The 17,504-nt window shown below is 40.1% G+C and overlaps 1 protein-coding gene across 2 annotated transcripts in view; it reads left to right on the top strand.

Moving 5' to 3' along the window:
• Window positions 1–16,912, top strand: part of PIK3C2A (phosphatidylinositol-4-phosphate 3-kinase catalytic subunit type 2 alpha) — a 530,626-nt gene extending 513,714 nt beyond the window's left edge. For both annotated transcript variants that reach the window (XM_053720635.1, XM_053720636.1), the window contains one exon: window positions 15,612–16,912. In XM_053720635.1, the coding sequence (XP_053576610.1) occupies window positions 15,612–15,794 (183 nt within the window). In that variant the 3' untranslated portion in view covers window positions 15,795–16,912. The remainder of the gene's footprint in view (window positions 1–15,611) is intronic.
• Window positions 16,913–17,504: the final 592 nt, after the last annotated feature.

The following is a 17,504-nucleotide window of genomic DNA, read 5'->3' as shown; positions in this document are numbered from 1 at the left end:
TTTGTCTGCCACAATCCACGGGGGCAGCACAATGTTATCTATATGGCTCACATGAAAGCAAATACAAAAGCATGTGATCATGGGGCTGTCTTTAGTGACTTAGAAACAGACAGAAATTTAGAGGTTTAAAGGTTATGAAGTATATTAATATCACAATGTTGGTTGTGCAAAGATGGGGAATGGCTAGTAAAGGCATTATCTATCTTTTTAAACAATAACCATTTTTGTGTTGACTGTCCCTTTAATTGCAGATAATTACATCATGTCTGTCAAACTTTACGCCTGCCCCAGAAATAACATCCCTTACGCTGAGAGTCAAATCACTGCTAAAGCAGCACACACTGTGAATTCAGCAGTTTGGTTCACTGCCAAATGCGGAAGGCGGCGGCCGCTAAGTGCAAATCAGATCTTAGTATGTTGCACTTTCACAAGAAGAAATCCGTCTCTGAAAAGTGCAGAATGCCGCAAGTGCCATCTCCTTCTGCATTCAGCGGTGAACAAAACTGTGATTTTAAATGTATCTAGTGATGACGACTTGCTAATCATCTGGTAAACATCTGCTCTCATGGTTATCACTGCATGTAATAGACACTACTATAAAGAATATGCACAGATACTGATATAAATATACAGTATACACTAATTGTCATATTACTGCGTGTTATAGACACTACTATACAGAATATGTACAGATACTGATATAAATATACAGTATACACTAATTGTCATATAACTGCATGTAATAGACACTACTATACAGAATATGTACAGATACTTATATAAATATACAGTAAACACTAATTGTCATATAACTGCATGTAATAGTCACTACTATACAGAATATGTACAGATACTGATATAAATATACAGTATATACTAATTGTCATATAACTGCATGTAATAGACACTACTATACAGAATATGTACAGATACTGATATAAATATACAGTATACACTAATTATTATATAACTGCATGTAATAGACACTACTATACAGAATATGTACAGATACTGATATAAATATACAGTATACACTAATTGTCATATAACTGCATGTAATAGACACTACTATACAGAATATGTACAGATACTGATATAAATATACTGTACAGTATATACTACTAATTGCCATATAACTGTATGTAATAGACACTACTATACAGAATATGTACAGATACTGATATAAATATACTGTACAGTATATACTACTAATTGCCATATAACTGTATGTAATAGACACTACTATACAGAATATGTACAGATACTGATATTAATATACAGTATACACTAATTGCCATATAACTGCATGTAATAGACACTACTATACAGTATATGCACAGATACTGATATAAATATACAGTACACACTAATTGTCATATAACAGTATGTAATAGACACTATTATACAGAATATGTACAGATACTGATATAAATATACAGTATATACTAATTGTCATATAACTGCATGTAATAGACACTACTATACAGAATATGTACAGATACTGATATAAATATACAGTATACACTAATTGTCATATAACTGCATGTAATAGACACTACTATACAGAATATGTACAGATACTGATATAAATATACAGTACACACTAATTGTCATATAACTGCATGTAATAGACACTACTATACAGAATATGTACAGATACTGATATAAATATACAGTACACACTAATTGTCATATAACAGTATGTAATAGACACTATTATACAGAATATGTACAGATACTGATATAAATATACAGTATATACTAATTGTCATATAACAGTATGTAATAGACACTACTATACAGAATATGTACAGATACTGATATAAATATACAGTATAAACTAATTGTCATATAACTGCATGTAATAGACACTACTATACAGAATATGTACAGATACTGATATAAATATACAGTATATACTAATTGTCATATAACAGTATGTAATAGACACTACTATACAGAATATGCACAGATACTGATCTAAAAATCCACTATAAAACCTTGTAAAACTTACTTAGAAGCTCCCAGTTTAGCAATGTTGATGAGATTAGGCTGGGACACCCACTTAAAACTGAAAGGGTGCTGGAAAGCAAAAAAAAATGAACAGACCCCCCCCCCCCCCCCTGGATATGAAAAGACCCATTACACAACCAGGAGTCTGTAGACATCAGTATACATCTAAAACTTTGGGACTTGGTTAGGAGTCTGAAAATCAGCACAATGTTATTTAAAAACATTTCCAGATGGGCTATATAAATGTTTTCATCTAGAAAACCTTTATGCAAATAAAAATCCAGTGTACAGTGTTGCTTTAATTTTTTAAAGTCCTATTTTATCTATAAATTGCATATCCTGTACTAACATATGGCTGAATAAAATGAGTAAAACAAAAAGTATTTAGACATTTTGGGACGGTATTTTTTTCTGACCAGCTGGTTAATGTCTCATTCTGAATAATCTTTTCTCTTTGTGCATCATATACAGATTGTTGTTGTCTGTTGTAACAAAAGCAATCGTTTGCCATCGCTGTGATGCTGCTAGACACTAATATACTGAGCTGCTGCAGCCTTGGGCTATAATGATATATACAGACGCTCTGTACTGCTTGCACTTTGTGATATCATTTGTGCATTTGCTTCATTATCATTTTTTTTATGTGAAGGGAGCAGTAAAGTTAAAATGTAACTTTGATGATTCAGATAGAGCATTGAGTTTACTTCTATTATCAAATTTGCTTCGTTCTCTTGGTGCCCTCTGTTGAAGAGCATACCAAGGTAGGCCCAGAAGCAGCAAGACACTACTGGGAGCTAGCTGAACACATTCAGTAAGACAATGACGAGGCATAAATCTGCAGCCACCAATAAACCACTTGGTTCCCAGTAGTGCCTTGCATCTCCTGAGCCTACCTTAGTATGCTCTTCTTTAAAGGATACAAAGGAGCAAAGCGAATATTCTATTAGAAAAGTTGTATAAAATTGAATGCTCTGTCTGAATCATGAAAGTTTAATTTTGACTTTACTGTCCCCTTTTAATAAAAATGTTAACTTGTGTTAATGTTGCCAAAATAAAAAAAAGACCCCTCTCTCTCTCATCACTGGCGTAAACTAACATGGTTGTGAGTCTCCTGAAGCTGTTCAGACCCAATACAAGGAGCAGTTCCTTAGTCCGTGTATTCCTTATTAGTTATGAAGTGTGTTTCTTTCCTAAGATATGGTGAGTCCATGGAATCATCAATTACTAGTGGGAATATCACTCCTGGCCAGCAGGAGGAGGCAAAGAGCACCACAGCAAAGCTGCTATATATGTCACTTCCCTTACCCATAACCCCCAGTCATTCTCTGTGCCTCAAGTGCAAGGAGGAGGTGAAGTAATTAGGTGTCCTGATTAAGATTCTTCTATCAAGATTGTTTTATTTTGAAGTCTGGGCAAGATTGCTCTGGCCTTCCATCACAATTTGGGTCTAGCCGTACGTTAGTCTTTTCAGCAGGGCTGTAGTGGCTTTATAGCAGTTAGGAACTTGTAAAGTGGGCTTTGCTGCGTTTTCCTAACATGTTGCTGCCCTGGTATAGAAAGCCTGAGTAAGTTTACTCTGTCTTTCTCTTTACACAGGTCTCTGTGAGGAGTGGCATCCTCTCAAACTTTGTGAGTTGTCTGACTGCCGGACGGCTAGAATGCAGGTAAGTGCCTTTGTTCTTCTGTGGCTAGAAGGCTGGCACTGTTTGGGGTTAAGGACCCTCTGCTATTCAGTGGGACAAATCCTGAGGGATACTTAGGGCAGTATGCAGGCACATTAGTCATGAGACTTGGAGACTAGGGGTTAATCTCCCTCATAGTAAGGAAGGGGTTAACCACCTTGGGGCTTAAATCTTTTTTGTGTACGGTTTGATTTTAGGCAGCTTCCTATGGTAGTGTCTGAGAGAAAGCATGTAGGGCTGCATAGCTGGGAACTCTCATTGTCTTATGAGAAGTAATATCTCTGTGTAGGGGTATTTTATTCCTCTTTTTTAGGAAGCGGAGCGATGGCTTTTTTTAATATATTTTACTTTTGTATGTACCCTGCACAAATTTGTATGTTGTAGAAGCACCATGTTAGGTGCTTTTTGTGCAGCAGGATGAAGCGGGATGCTTGCGTGCTTCATCGCCATGCCGTTTTTGTGGTCCCGCCACCTTCATTTCAGGAGGAGAAGCGCCATCTTGGACGGTTATTTTGATGTCCCCGCATCGTTCTCCGACTGAGAGCGGAGCGGCATTTCTGCTCTGCACATTTTGAAAGTTAATAGTGCTGTGAGGCAGAGTCAAGCAGATTTGCCGTATTCAGGCTCTCCATTGGAATTTTCCAAACGGAGCTTGTATAGAGTTTGTCTGCTGGGTTTTTTAATCTTTAGAGTACCTATATTTATTATTTTATTTGTGTAAATAAACAATGGTAATCTGTCTCTCCATTTCACTCAGGGATACTATGGGAGAGTAGGAAGACCTTTTCTTTGCTCTGGTATGGTACTCTGCATTTGTTTGTTACATGGGCCATTTTCATATCCCTTATTTATGTTAGAGTTCTTTCATATAAAGAATTTTTATAATTATTTCTATAGACAATTCTTACAATGATATATATTTATTTATTTTCATTTAAAGTGATAGCACAAGTTAAAGGGTTAGAAATCTTTGTTTAATAGCGCTGTCATTAAATACATTTTAATAATTTACAAATATTAATCTAATAAAATATTCCTACTTTGAGTAGAAAAAAAGCTTCTAAATAGTGAAAAATGTAGTTTAAATTTATCATAAAACAAGGGGCAACGACCGCCCATAAAAGTAGGCAGTGCATTAATACAATAAATTACCGTGCACCAGCCAATCTTGAACTAGCAGTGCCCACTTATTTTGCATATTCATAATCCTTGATCTAATGAAACATCGCATGCGCAATTGTTAAAAATTTGAATCGTATGCGCACTAGTCCACAAAATGCACAGCAGCCATCTTTTGTGATTTCTAACGATTGCATGAGCAAATAACCTACATCTGCATCGGGCGATGGAGTGATGACGCGCTGACACGCGCCGACAGACACCGTAGAAATCTGTAGTGATCTGCTCATGCGAGCGTAACTGCGCATGCGTGCTGCCATGACTGTTCTACCCAGGTAGAACAACCTTATACGCCGTGCATAATAAAGAGATCAGAGGGTTTGGCAGCTATAAGAATTTTATTAGTAAAATACAGGTAAACCAAAAAAAATACTAATACATGTAATTTGCATATTATAAGTGTTTTATACAATGTTTTTAAAGATTGGAAAACTTTTTTTGGGTTTACTATCCCTTTAAAAAAAAAAAAAGGTTTTATTTTTTGACCCTTATGTCTCCTAGGGTTAGGCTGTTTAGGCAATGCCCCAGCTTTCTCCTCCTTTTTTCGTCCCAAGCCTTCATGGCCAGTGCCCTGCGGTTCCTCTCAATCTCCTGGAGGAGTGTATTTGTTTGCAGATTTTGCAGCTCAGGTATTCTTGCAATATCTGAAGCTTTAGCTGCCTTTCTTTTTATTCAGGGAAAGCACAAGAGGATATTTATATATTCAGATAGTAGGGTTTCTGCTATATAATATTGCTTCCCTCATTAGTCTGATGCGGTGCAGTAGCTAGTAGCTTCTGAGGATTATATATCAGATTCGTACAGTATAATTCTTTCATCTGATGCTGAAGAGATTTAAGCTTGAACACCTTCGTGTATGGTAAGGAGGTTTTGGCTAATTTGGGGCGCCTCTGATACGCATGTCGTTGTCAACCCTAATAGTCTAGTAAACTTTATAGACACTAGGATTCTTCTGTGGAAGTTGTTCCTGTTCCAGGCCGTGCTAGGAGATTTTTCACAGGAATGGGAAAGGTCAGGGTTTCCTTTTTTCCGTCTCCTGTCTTTATAAAGATGTTTTCTGTCGCTGTCTCCATTAAATATCAGGGCGCACAGTGCCTTAAATAGTAGGGCATTTCTACTCTGGCTATGAGAAATAAGATCCCTAGAGGGGATAGCTGTTCTTTTCAGGATCAATGGACTAAGCTGGGACTTACATGGAAGTTTAGTGTGGCATCTTATGGGTGCAATGCGTTTTACAATTCCATTTTGGTAGAGACTCCTTTGGAGCAGATCCAGTACAGAATTAAGGCTCTTAAGCTAGCCAATTCCTTATTTCTGATGCTTCCAAGCATTTTCTGACGGGAGTCAAGATATCTGGCTTCAGAGTACTAGCCTGCGGGGCGTTTTGGACAGTGGATTTTTCCAAGTCCAAGTTTCTGGTACATCCGTACAAGAGCAGGATCTTGTTTGGTCCTGATCTGTAAGGCATAGTTCTGATATTAAAGGAGTTTGCCCTCAATCTGGGATTAGTCCAAGTGGGGGTTAATTCTCTCTGTCTTCAAACTTGGATACGAGATAGTCTATGGACATAAGTACATCAGGGTTTCTACGTAGTAGTCATTCCTTCTCTGCCTGAGGCAGGCTCCACCTTTCAATTTTATCTGCAGGCCAGATAAGGGCGAGACATTTTTTGTGGTGCTTTGGGATTTCTCTTCCCTGTGAGGGATAGTTTCAGTTCCTGTAAGGGAACAGGGCCTAGGATTTTATCATTCCTCTTTGAGGTTCCTGATTAGGAGGGAATTTTCGTCCTATAGTAGACCTAAAGTGTCTCAGCAGGTTGTCTCAGGGTACCATTCTTAAATTGGAAACCAGTGGTTCCTTTCTTCTTATTTTACTGGGAAGGGTCAATTCATAGTGTTCATAGTCATGGACGCGTATATTGCAGGTTCCTGAGGTTTGCTTTTCTGTCACACACTTTCAGTTTATGGCTCTTCCCTTTGGCCTTGCCATCGTTCTCAGAGGGGCTGTATTGTCAGGAATCGGGTTTCAGGGAGTTGCTGTGGTGCCATTCTTGGACGTCATAATGGTTCAGGCGCCATGTGTTCAACAAACAATCTCTCATACTGAGATATTGTTGTCTTTCTTCATTCCTTGATTGGAAGTGAATCTGAAAGTAAGTTCCCTTGGTCCAGCTACAGAGGTAGTTTCTTAGGGACCAGATTGGTTTATTTCTCTCTGAGGTTATTTTTGACAGAGGTCAGGACATAGAGGATTTTTTTCTTCTTTCCTCTTTCGGCACTCTACAGTTTGGCCTTTTAGGGGCCTGATGTATGGAATGGCCTAATGATTGCTTCATTAGACATCATCCCTTTGTCTGATCCATCTGAGAGTCTGCGGTTATGCATGATTCAGATAGTGGACCAAGGGTTTTGTGGCTCTGTCTTAGAGGATAGATCTAGATCCGCTGTCATGAGATTCTTCCTTATGAGTCAGAGAGGGGAATTGGTGGTAGAGCTCTCGCTTTGCTTGCGAGAGGTAGCGGGATCGTTACCCGCATTCTCCAGAGTCTTTTGGGTTTCTCAGGAGCATCTGTCTTAAGGCGCATTTTTCCGGAGACCTTTTTGAGTAATAGTCATGCTCGCTAGCCTGTTGAGTTGGTGACTATGTACTTGGGAGGAGCTTGCTCTCCACATCACCATCTTGGAGTGGAGAGCGATCTACAATGCTCTGATGACTTGGCCTCCATTGTCCTACCCGTTTTTCAGGTTATAGTTGCTATTTCTTCTCAGTGGTTTACATTAACCACCTGGGAGGACCCTCAAGTTCCTTTGCCATGATTGGCATGGATTGTTCAGTGGGAGGGCGCTCGCATTCTAGTTTATCCACTATTCACATTTCAGTGTATACTGGGTTCGGACTTCCTGAGCTGTTAGTTTTCTTTTTAAAGACACGATGAGTCGACGGATTTCATCCTTGTGGGATTTCAACTCCTGGTCAGCAGGAGGAGGCAAAGAGCACCACAGCAGAGCTGCCATATATAGCTCCTCCCTTCCCTCCCACCCCAGTCATTCTCTTTGCCTGCGTTAGTGATGGGAAGTGGCAAAGTGAGGTGTTAGTTTTAGATTCTTCAATCAAGAGTTTATTATTTTTAAAGTGGTGCCAGAGAGTACTACTTTGTTCTAGGGTGTAGCCGTAGTCCATATCAGTCTCTTCAGTAGAGCTTTTGTGGCTTTAGAGCAGTAGGAACTGGTGGGACATATTTCTCACTGCGCCTCCTATACCTTTATGCTGCCCTAATTCAGATAGCCTAAGCACAGTTAAACTCAGTCTTATTTTTTTTCCACAGGGCTATGGGAGGGAGAGGACCTCTTACACCTGCTGGACTGTCCTGCTGTCAGACAGCATTTAAGGTAAGTGCTAACTTTATTCATTCTGAGGAATAAAAAGGGAACTCAAAATAAACGTGGGCACTTATTCTTTGTTATGGCTTACATAAAGCTTACGATTGGGACATTATTTCCTCTTATATAAAGGGCTTTTGTTGTGACAGTTATAAGTACAGGCACTGGGGCTATAGGGAGAAAGCTTGCTAAAGAATTTTTAAGCATTATCAGTTTATAAGGGATTTAATGGTTACGATCCCTTAGTTTGCTATTACTATGATTGTGGAGAGAGGTCACGCCCACGATGGGCGGGGCTTAGTTTTGTGTGCTTCCTCAGGGTTATTGCGCAGTTCTAAGCAGTCAGGAGTGGATGTATAGGTGGCTCTGCTACTGCAAGTCTTCTGTAGATTCAGACAGGCGGTTGTAGCGTTTTAGTGCTCCTGAAGTGGCCGGATCGTTTTCTCTGCTGTGTCCGGATCGTTTGAAGTCTACGATTCAACAGTTCCGGTCAGGGAGTGATTCTGTCAGCAGGTAGGCACCTCAGTAGAGTTGCTGAGGTGTATAGGTGTCTTAAGTTATCTTTTTTTAACTATTGGGTCCGTTTTTTTTTGTTAAAAAGAAAAATCAGTAAAAAAGTTGCAATTTTACAATTTAAAGGCACATTACCGTTTGTTTTGTTCTATCATCAAATTTGTTTTTTCTTTACTCAATTTGTTTAGCCTTGGATATATGTTTGTCTCTTATTATTAAAGGGGTTACTTTTGCAATTTCTTAAAGAGACAGTAACTTTTTTTGAAGAAAAAAAAAAAGTTTTTTGTTTTTTCTTTTTGTACTTTAATATGGACATAGGAGCAGTGCAAAATGTTACCAATCCCTTTCTGTCCTTCATGTATTGAGAGGGCTTTGAGTTATAAGGAAAATTATTTTTCATGAACAACATTTTTCAAAGGTGGATTCTTCTCAGGAATCCAATGAGGAGATTCAGAGTATGCCGCAGCTTTCTTCTCAAGCGTCCCAAGATTTAACGCCCGCTCAAGCAGTGCCCTGTACTTCTACTCCAGTGACCGCTGGAGTTACTTTAAAAGACATAGCTGCAGTTATGTCTTCTACAATTTCTGATGCGTTGTCTGCTTTTCCTATGTTGGAAGGAAAGCGTAAGAGGAAGGACAACAATATTGTCAGTGAAGTGTCTGATACAATGGTGGCAATCTTGGATGTACCCTCTCAGGGAAACGAGTTGGAGGGTATGGAGGTTCTCTCAGAAGGAGAAATTTCAGATTCAGAAAGTGCATTACCTTTTACTGATTTGGAGGTTGTATCTTTCAGGTTTAAGCTAGAACACCTCCGCCTGTTACTCAGGGAAGTGTTGGTGACTTTGGATGACTGTGATTCTACAGTGGTCATCGCTCCTGCGAAGTAGAGTACATTGGACAGATATTTTGAAGTTCCTTCTTACTCAGATGTTTTTTCAGTACCAAAACGAACTTCGGAGATTATCTCCAAGGAATGGGAGAGACCAGGTATTCCTTTTTCCCCATACCCTGTTTTCAAGAAGATGTTTCCTATAGCGGACGCTATCAGGGAAATTTGGCAGACGGTGCCTAAGGTGGAAGGAGCTATTTCCACTCTAGCCAAGCGAAGTACTATTCCCATTGAGGATAGTTGTGCTATTAAAGATCCTATGGACAAAAAATTGGAGGGTCTGCTTAAAAAGATTTATGTTCACCAGGGTCTGCTATTGCAGCCGACTGCATGCATTGCTACGGTCACTAGTGCAGCAGCTTATTGGTTTGATGCTCTGTCTGAGTCTCTCAGAACTGAAACCACTTTAGAGGAGATCCAGGATAGGATTAAAGCTCTAAAGTTGGCTAATGCCTTTATTACAGATGCTTCTCTGCAAATTACTAAATTAGCGGCTAAGAGTTTGGGGTTTTCTATCCTAGCCCGCAGAGCTTTATGGTTAAAGCCCTGGTCTGCAGACGTATCTTCCAAATCTAAGCTTCTGGCAGTTCCTTACAAGGGAAAGACCTTGTTTGGACCGGGCCTGAAGGAAATTATTTCTGATATCATGGGAGGCAAGGGTCATCTCCTTCCTCAGGATAAGAGAAGTAAACAAAAAGGACGACAAAGTAATTTTCGTTCCTTTCGGAATTTCAAGGGGAATTCTTTCTCTTCCTCCTCTAAACAGGAAGGGAACTATTCACAATCTAAGTCTACCTGGGGACCAAACCAGTCTTGAAACAAGGGTAAACAATCCAAGAAGCCTGTTGATTCCAAAACAGCATGAAGGGCATGCCCCCAATCCGGGACCGGATTTGGTAGGGGGCAGGCTCTCTTTTTTCGTTCAGGCTTGGGCGGTAGAAATAGTGTCTCAGGGATACAAACTGGAATTCAAGAATTTTCCTCCCAGAGGAAGAGTTCTTCTTTCAAGATTATCTGCAAACCAGATAAAAAAGAGGCATTCTTACATTGTGTAAGAGACCTCTCCTCCCTGGGAGTAATTGTTCCCGTTCCAGCACAGTGGCAGGGGTTTTATTAAAATCTGTAGTTCCCAAAAAAGAGGGAACCTTCAGACCTATATTAGATCTCAAGAGTCTAAACAAGTTTCTCAGAGTTCCATCATTCAAGATGGAAACTATTCGTACCATTTTTCCATTGATCCAGGAGGGTCAATTTATGACAACAGTGGACTTGAAGGATGCATATCTTCATGTTCCTATCCACAGAGATCATCACAAGTTCCTAAGGTTTGCTTTTCTGGACAAACACTTTCAGTTTGTGGCTCTTCCTTTCGGGCTGGCCACGGCACCCAGAATTTTCACAAAGGTTCTGGGGTCTTTACTGGCGGTTCTAAGACCACAGGGCATTGTGGTGGCGCCTTATCTGGATGATATTCTGATCCAGGTGCCATCTTGTCAACAAGCAAGGTCCCATACCGACATTGTACTGTCCTTCCTGAGGACTCACGGGTGGAAGGTAAATCTGGAAAAGAGATCCTTCATACCGAAAGCAAGGGTGACTTTCTTGGGAACTGTAATCGATTCTATATCCATAAGGATTTTCCTAACAGAGGTCAGGAAATCAAAGATTCTAGATACCTGTCGAGCCCTTCAGTCCAATCCTCGGCCGTCAGTGGCACAGTGCATGGAAGTAATCGGACTGATGGTGGCAGCAATGGACATCATTCAGTTTGCTCGGTTTCACCTCAGACCTCTGCAGTTAAACATGCTCAGGCTGTGGAATGGAGATTATACGGACTTGTCTCCTCGAATAACCCTGGAGCAAGAGACAAGGGATTCACTTCAATGGTTGTTGTCCCTGGATCATCTATCCCAGGGAACATGCTTTCGCAGACCATCTTGGGTGATTGTGACAACAGATGCCAGCCTTCTAGGGTGGGGAGCTGTCTGGGGTCCTCTGAAGGCTCAGGGAGTGTGGACTCCGGCGGAATCTGTTCTTCCTATAAACATCCTGGAACTAAGAGCGATCTTCTATGCTCTTCTGGCCTGGCCTCAATTGGCTTCGGCCCAGTTCATCAGATTCCAGACTGACAACATAACGACAGTAGCTTACATCAATCATCGAGGAACGAGGAGTTCCTTAGCGATGACCGAGGTAGCCAAGATAATCTGGTGGGCGGAGGCCCATTCTTGTCATCTGTCAGCGATCGATATCCCAGGGGTGGACAACTGGGAGGCGGATTTTCTGAGCAGACAGACTTTTCATCCAGGAGAGTGGGAACTCCATCCTGAAGTGTTTTCCAACCTGATCCTCAAATGGGGTCGGCTGGAGTTGGATCTCATGGCATCTTGTCAGAATGCCAAGTTCCCGAGATACGGGTCGAGGTCCAGGGATCCCTAAGCAGAACTGATAGATGCTCTGGCGGTTCCTTGGTCCTTCAATCTTGCATACCTATTTCCTCGGTTTGCACTTCTTCCTCGAGTAATTGTCAGAATCAAACAGGAGAGGGCATCAGTGATCCTCATTGCTCCTGCGTGGCCTCGCAGGATTTGGTATGCAGATCTGGTGGACATGTCATCCCTGCCACCTTGGAGACTTCCATTGAGGATGGACCTTCTCATTCAAGGGCCCTTCCTTCACCCAAATCTAGTTTCTATGAAGCTGACTGCTTGGAGATTGAACGCTTAATTCTATCCAAGCGTGGGTTTTCTGATTCGGTCATAGAGACCATGATCCAGGCTCGTAAACCTGTGTCTAGAAATATTTACCATAAGATATGGCGTAAATATCTTTATTGGTGTGAATCCAAGGGCTACTCATGGAGTAGAGTTAGGATTCCCAGAATTTTGTCCTTTCTTCAAGAAGGATTGGAGAAGGGTTTATCGACAAGTTCCCTAAAGTGTCAGATCTCTGCCTTATCTATTTTGTTACACAAACGTCAGGCGGATGTCCCAGACGTTCAATCCTTTTGTCAGGCTTTGGTTAGAATCAGGCCTGTGTTTAAACCAATTACTCCTCCATGGAGTCTGAATTTAGTTCTCAAGGTTCTTGAAGGGGTTCCGTTTGAGCCTATGCATTCTTAGATATTTAGTTGTTATCTTGGAAAGTTTTATTTCTTGTTGCCATTTCTTTAGCTCGAAGAGTGTCTGAACTTTCGGCATTACAATTCAATTCTCCTTACCTTATTTTTCATTCAGATAAGGTAGTTTTACGTACTAACCTAGGGTTCCTTCCTAAGGTTGTTTCAAGCAGGAACATTAACCAAGAGATTGTTGTTCCTTCCCTGTGTCCTGATCCTTCTTCTCAAAAGGAACGTCTCATGCACAATTTGGACGTGGTCCGTGTTTTGAAATTTTATTTACAAGCGACTAAGGACTTTCGTCCTTCGTCTTCTTTGTTTGTCGTTTTCTCTGGGAAACGTAAGGGTCAGAAAGCTACGGCTACCTTTTTCTTTTTGGCTGAAGAGTATCATCTGTTTTGCATATGAGACTGCTGGACAGCAGTCTCCTGAAAGAGTTACGGCTCATTCCACTAGGGCTGTTGCTTACTCATGGGCATTCAAAAATGAAGCTTCTTTAGAACAAATTTGCAAGTCTGCAACTTGGTCCTCTCTTCACACTTTTTCTAAATTTTACAAATTCGATACTTTTGCCTCGGCTGTTTTTGGGAGAGAGGTTCTTCAAGCAGTGGTGCCTTCCGTTTAGGTTCCCTGTCTTGTCCCTCCCTTATCTGTGTACTCTAGCTTTGGTATTGTATCCCACAAGTAAGGATGAAATCTGTGGACTCATCGTGTCTTTAAAAAAAAAAAGAAAATTTATACTTACCTGATAAATTTATTTATTTTTAGACACGATGAGTCCACGGCCCGCCCTGTTCTCTGAGACAGGTTATTATTTTTTGTAAACTTCAGACACCTCTGCACCTTGGCTTTTCCTTTCTCTTCCTAACTTCAGTATAATGACTGGAGTGGGAGGGAAGGGAGGAACTATATATGGCAGCTCTGCTGTGGTGCTCTTTGTCTCCTCCTGCTGACCAGGAGGTGAAATTCCACAAGTAAGGATGAAATCGGTGGACTCATCGTGTTTAAAAAGATATAAATTTATCAGGTAAGCATAAATTTTCTTTTCTTTTTTTTTTACATCCCGGGAGTGGGTTTTCCCAGAGGTATTCTCCAGGTTAACTTTCACATGGGAGGTGCTGGAGTTGGAGATAACAGTACGCCAAGTTTACAGGTTATGTTTAAGGTCAGAGATTAGCAGGCTGCTCTGCTAAATACCCTGGCAGTTCCTTGGGATTTCAGTCTGACAGCTCTCCTCCACGAGTCTTTGCTCATATCAAATGGGAGTGAGCATCAGTATTGTTATAAGTTCCTGCATAGTCTTGCAGGATCTTGTTTTCAGACCTAGCGGAGATGTATTTTTTCCATCTTGGTGGTTGTTCCTGTGGAAGGACCTTCTAGTTCTGGGTTTTTTCTGTCATTCAACTTCTTTTTCTCTGAAGCTTTCTGCTTGGAGATTGACTGCTTAGTCTATGCCTGCTTAGTCTGTGTTTTTTTTAATCGGTCATTGAGATCATGATTCAGGCTCGCAGGTCTGTTTCTAGTTTCTTTTACCATAAAGTATGGCGTCAATTCCCTGATTGGTGTGAATCCATGGACTTCTCTTGGAAGTAGGGTCAGGATTCCTAGGGGTTTTGCCCTTCTCCAGGTCGGTCTGGGGAACGGTTTGTCAGTCAGTTCTCTGAAGGGTCAGTTTTCTGCTTATTTTTTACACAAGTGTCTGGCGGTTGTGCCAGACGTGTGTACTTTTCAACAGGCCTGATACAACCAGGTTCTGACAAGTCTGTTGCTCTTCTTGAAGCTTTACTTTTGTTTTAAGGTTTTTGCAGCAGGCTCAGTTTGAGCCTTAGCATTCCATAAGATTTTAAATCTTTTTCTTGGAATTTTCTTTATTGTTATATATTCTACTCGGTGAGTTCAGGTACTTTGCAGTGTGATTTGTTTTATCTTTTCAGATAAAGCGGTTTTTTATCCTAGGTGGAACTTTTGTTTGGGAATTGTTGTTCCCTCTCTGTGTCCTCATTCTTATTTTTTGAGGTACGTGGATGTTGTGCAGGCTTCTGTTTTTGTTTGTTTTCTCTGTATTAGAAAACTACTGCTACTTTTTCTGGTTGAGAAGTTTACTTTGTTTGCTTTTCAGAACTGTGGGGCTGCAGTTTTCTGAGAGAGTTATGGCTCATTAATAATATACTCATTATTACTCTCTTCATTTTGGGCTTTCAAAATTTAATTTTTGTGGAACAGATTTGCAAATCTGCAACTTTGTTTTTCTTTGCATTTTTTTTTTTCTTTTGGGATATAGGTTCTTCAAGCAGTGGTGCCTTCTGTTTAGGTTGCCTGTCTTGTCCCTCCCTATTCATCTGTGTCCTCTAGCGTGGGTATTGGTTCCGACTAGTAATTGATGATTCAGTGGATTCGCCATATCTTAGGAAAGAAAACATAATTTATGCTTACCTGATAAATTTATTTATTTCCGGATATGGTGAGTCCATGGCCCACCCTTTATTTTAAGACAGCTGTTTTTTACTAAAACCTCAGGCACCTCTACACCTTTGTGTTATCTTTTTTCATTTACCTTCGGCTGAATGACTGGGGGTTATGAGTAAGGGAAGTGACATATATAGCAGCTTTGCTGTGGTGCTCTTTGCCTTCTCCTGCTGACCAGGAGTGATATTCCCACTAGTAATTGATGATTCCGTGGACTCACCATATCCATAAATAAATAAATTTATCAGGTAAGCATAAATTATGTTTTCTAAAGTGTTTTTGTGCTTGTGGGTAACATTTCCAAACAGTTTTAGCAAGCTTTATCTCTAAGGATTTTTAATGAAATAATCTTGTGACTTCTCTTTCCAGTTGGTCTACAGTGGATACAGTAAGGAAACGCTGAGGCAACGAGAGCTCCAGTTAAGCGTTCTGAGTGCAGAGTCCTTGCGAGAGAACTTTTTCCTCGGTGGAATTACGTTACCTCTGAAGGATTTCAACTTGAAGCAGGAAACTGTTAATTGGTACAAGCTCACTGATGTGCCGTACTTTTAAAACAAACCACCTTCAGCAAGTGGTAGGACTGATTCAGAAGACATTTGGACCAAGATCTGGTCATTTCAGAAGTGACACCCCTATACTGCTAAGAGCGTGTTGTAGATATGTGTACTGTATCTAGATATATAAAGAAATCTGTTTACTACAATATGTACATTAGCTTAGGTCTGCACACTTGTTCCCAGGACAGCAACTTGCCATAATCACTACAAGAGATGCTTGTGTAGAACGTCGAGCACTATTTTAGGTATAGTCACATATACAAAATGACTGTGTGCCAGTACACCGGGAATAGGGAGCCTTATATTCGCCTCTGACAGAAAAAGCATATAAATGGCACTTTTCCTGTAGTGTCATTACTTATCTTTTGCACATTGCTAACCACTATTCTCTAAGCGGTGGACGCTCATCTTTGTATAATAGTAACTGCTCTTCAACTCAAGATTTTCGACTGAGAGAAGAATTGCGCTTGGCAAGCCATGACGGACCTCCATTAATGTTAATATACAATACTTGTATGATACTACAGTCAGCTGCACCATAACCTGAAGATGTCTGATCTTGTCTCATGCATTCCAGAACCACTTATCCGTGATGTCCGTTTATTGTCTGAGCTGTGAAATAAAACTAATGCACCTTACCAAATACCTTCTGGTTCCCCGGTGCTAATGGTCTTGCACTTTTTAGGGAGCACAACTGTAATTTATTTGCTACTGGTGGTGTAGTGGCATTCTCTACATTTCATTTCTCTTCTACAGGGAATATTCACATATGTGTATTTTATAAAATAGATTTAACACTAGGCACATTGTGTGTTTAGGAGAACTTACAAAGATAAATACTTTTAATGTTAGTATAATTTATAATATTTAGTAGCACACTTACTGTGTATTAAGGGAACAGACGATCCTTATTCCATGTTGCTTAGCAATAATATCTGATTAACACGATTTCCATCTCTATAAAAAGCACTTGAATTTCCTGCAGTGCCTGCTTTATTGCTGGTGCAAAAAGAGTGGATTTTGATTTTTGTTAACCATTGTTAATCTCTCTTCAGAAATACTAGGGGCTGCTATAAATTATATACAAAATAAATACATTTTCCATCCTCTTAAGACTTCCTGTGTTTAGAGAAAAGAAGTGGGTTTAGTTTACTTTAGATGTTTTTTGTTGAGCTACTGAAAGTGAAAAAGGATTGGGAAAATACATTATTTAAATTAGCATGAAAGTCAACATTAAAGGGCCAGTAAACCTAAAAAATAATGTTATATAATTCTGCACATAGTGCAGAATTATATAACATTATATTAGTGTTATCGTTATAAAACTTAATATTCCCTTTGAATTTTTTTAAAATATGGCTGTTTTTCAGACCCGATCTCTGTGCTCTTCTGAGCGGGTCTGTTTTTATTACACAGCGCATCGGGCCAGCTGTATAGTCACAGCCCGGCCGACCGCGCCATTATACTCAGTGCAGCTTGCTCCTGCTGTCAGACAGAGCAGGAGCGAGCTGCACTGATTATAATGGCGCGGACGGGCTGGGCTGTGACTAGACAGCTGGCCCGATACACTGTGTTATAAAAACAGACCCGATCAGAAGAGCACAGAGAGCGGGTCTGAAAAACAGACATATTTTAAAAAAATTCAAAGGGAATATTACGTTTTATAACGATAACACTAATATAATGTTATATAATTCTGCACTAT

The sequence above is a fragment of the Bombina bombina genome, chromosome 7, assembly GCF_027579735.1.
Source record: "Bombina bombina isolate aBomBom1 chromosome 7, aBomBom1.pri, whole genome shotgun sequence".
Lineage (NCBI taxonomy): Eukaryota > Metazoa > Chordata > Amphibia > Anura > Bombinatoridae > Bombina > Bombina bombina.
This window is presented reverse-complemented; position numbering and strand designations above follow the sequence as displayed.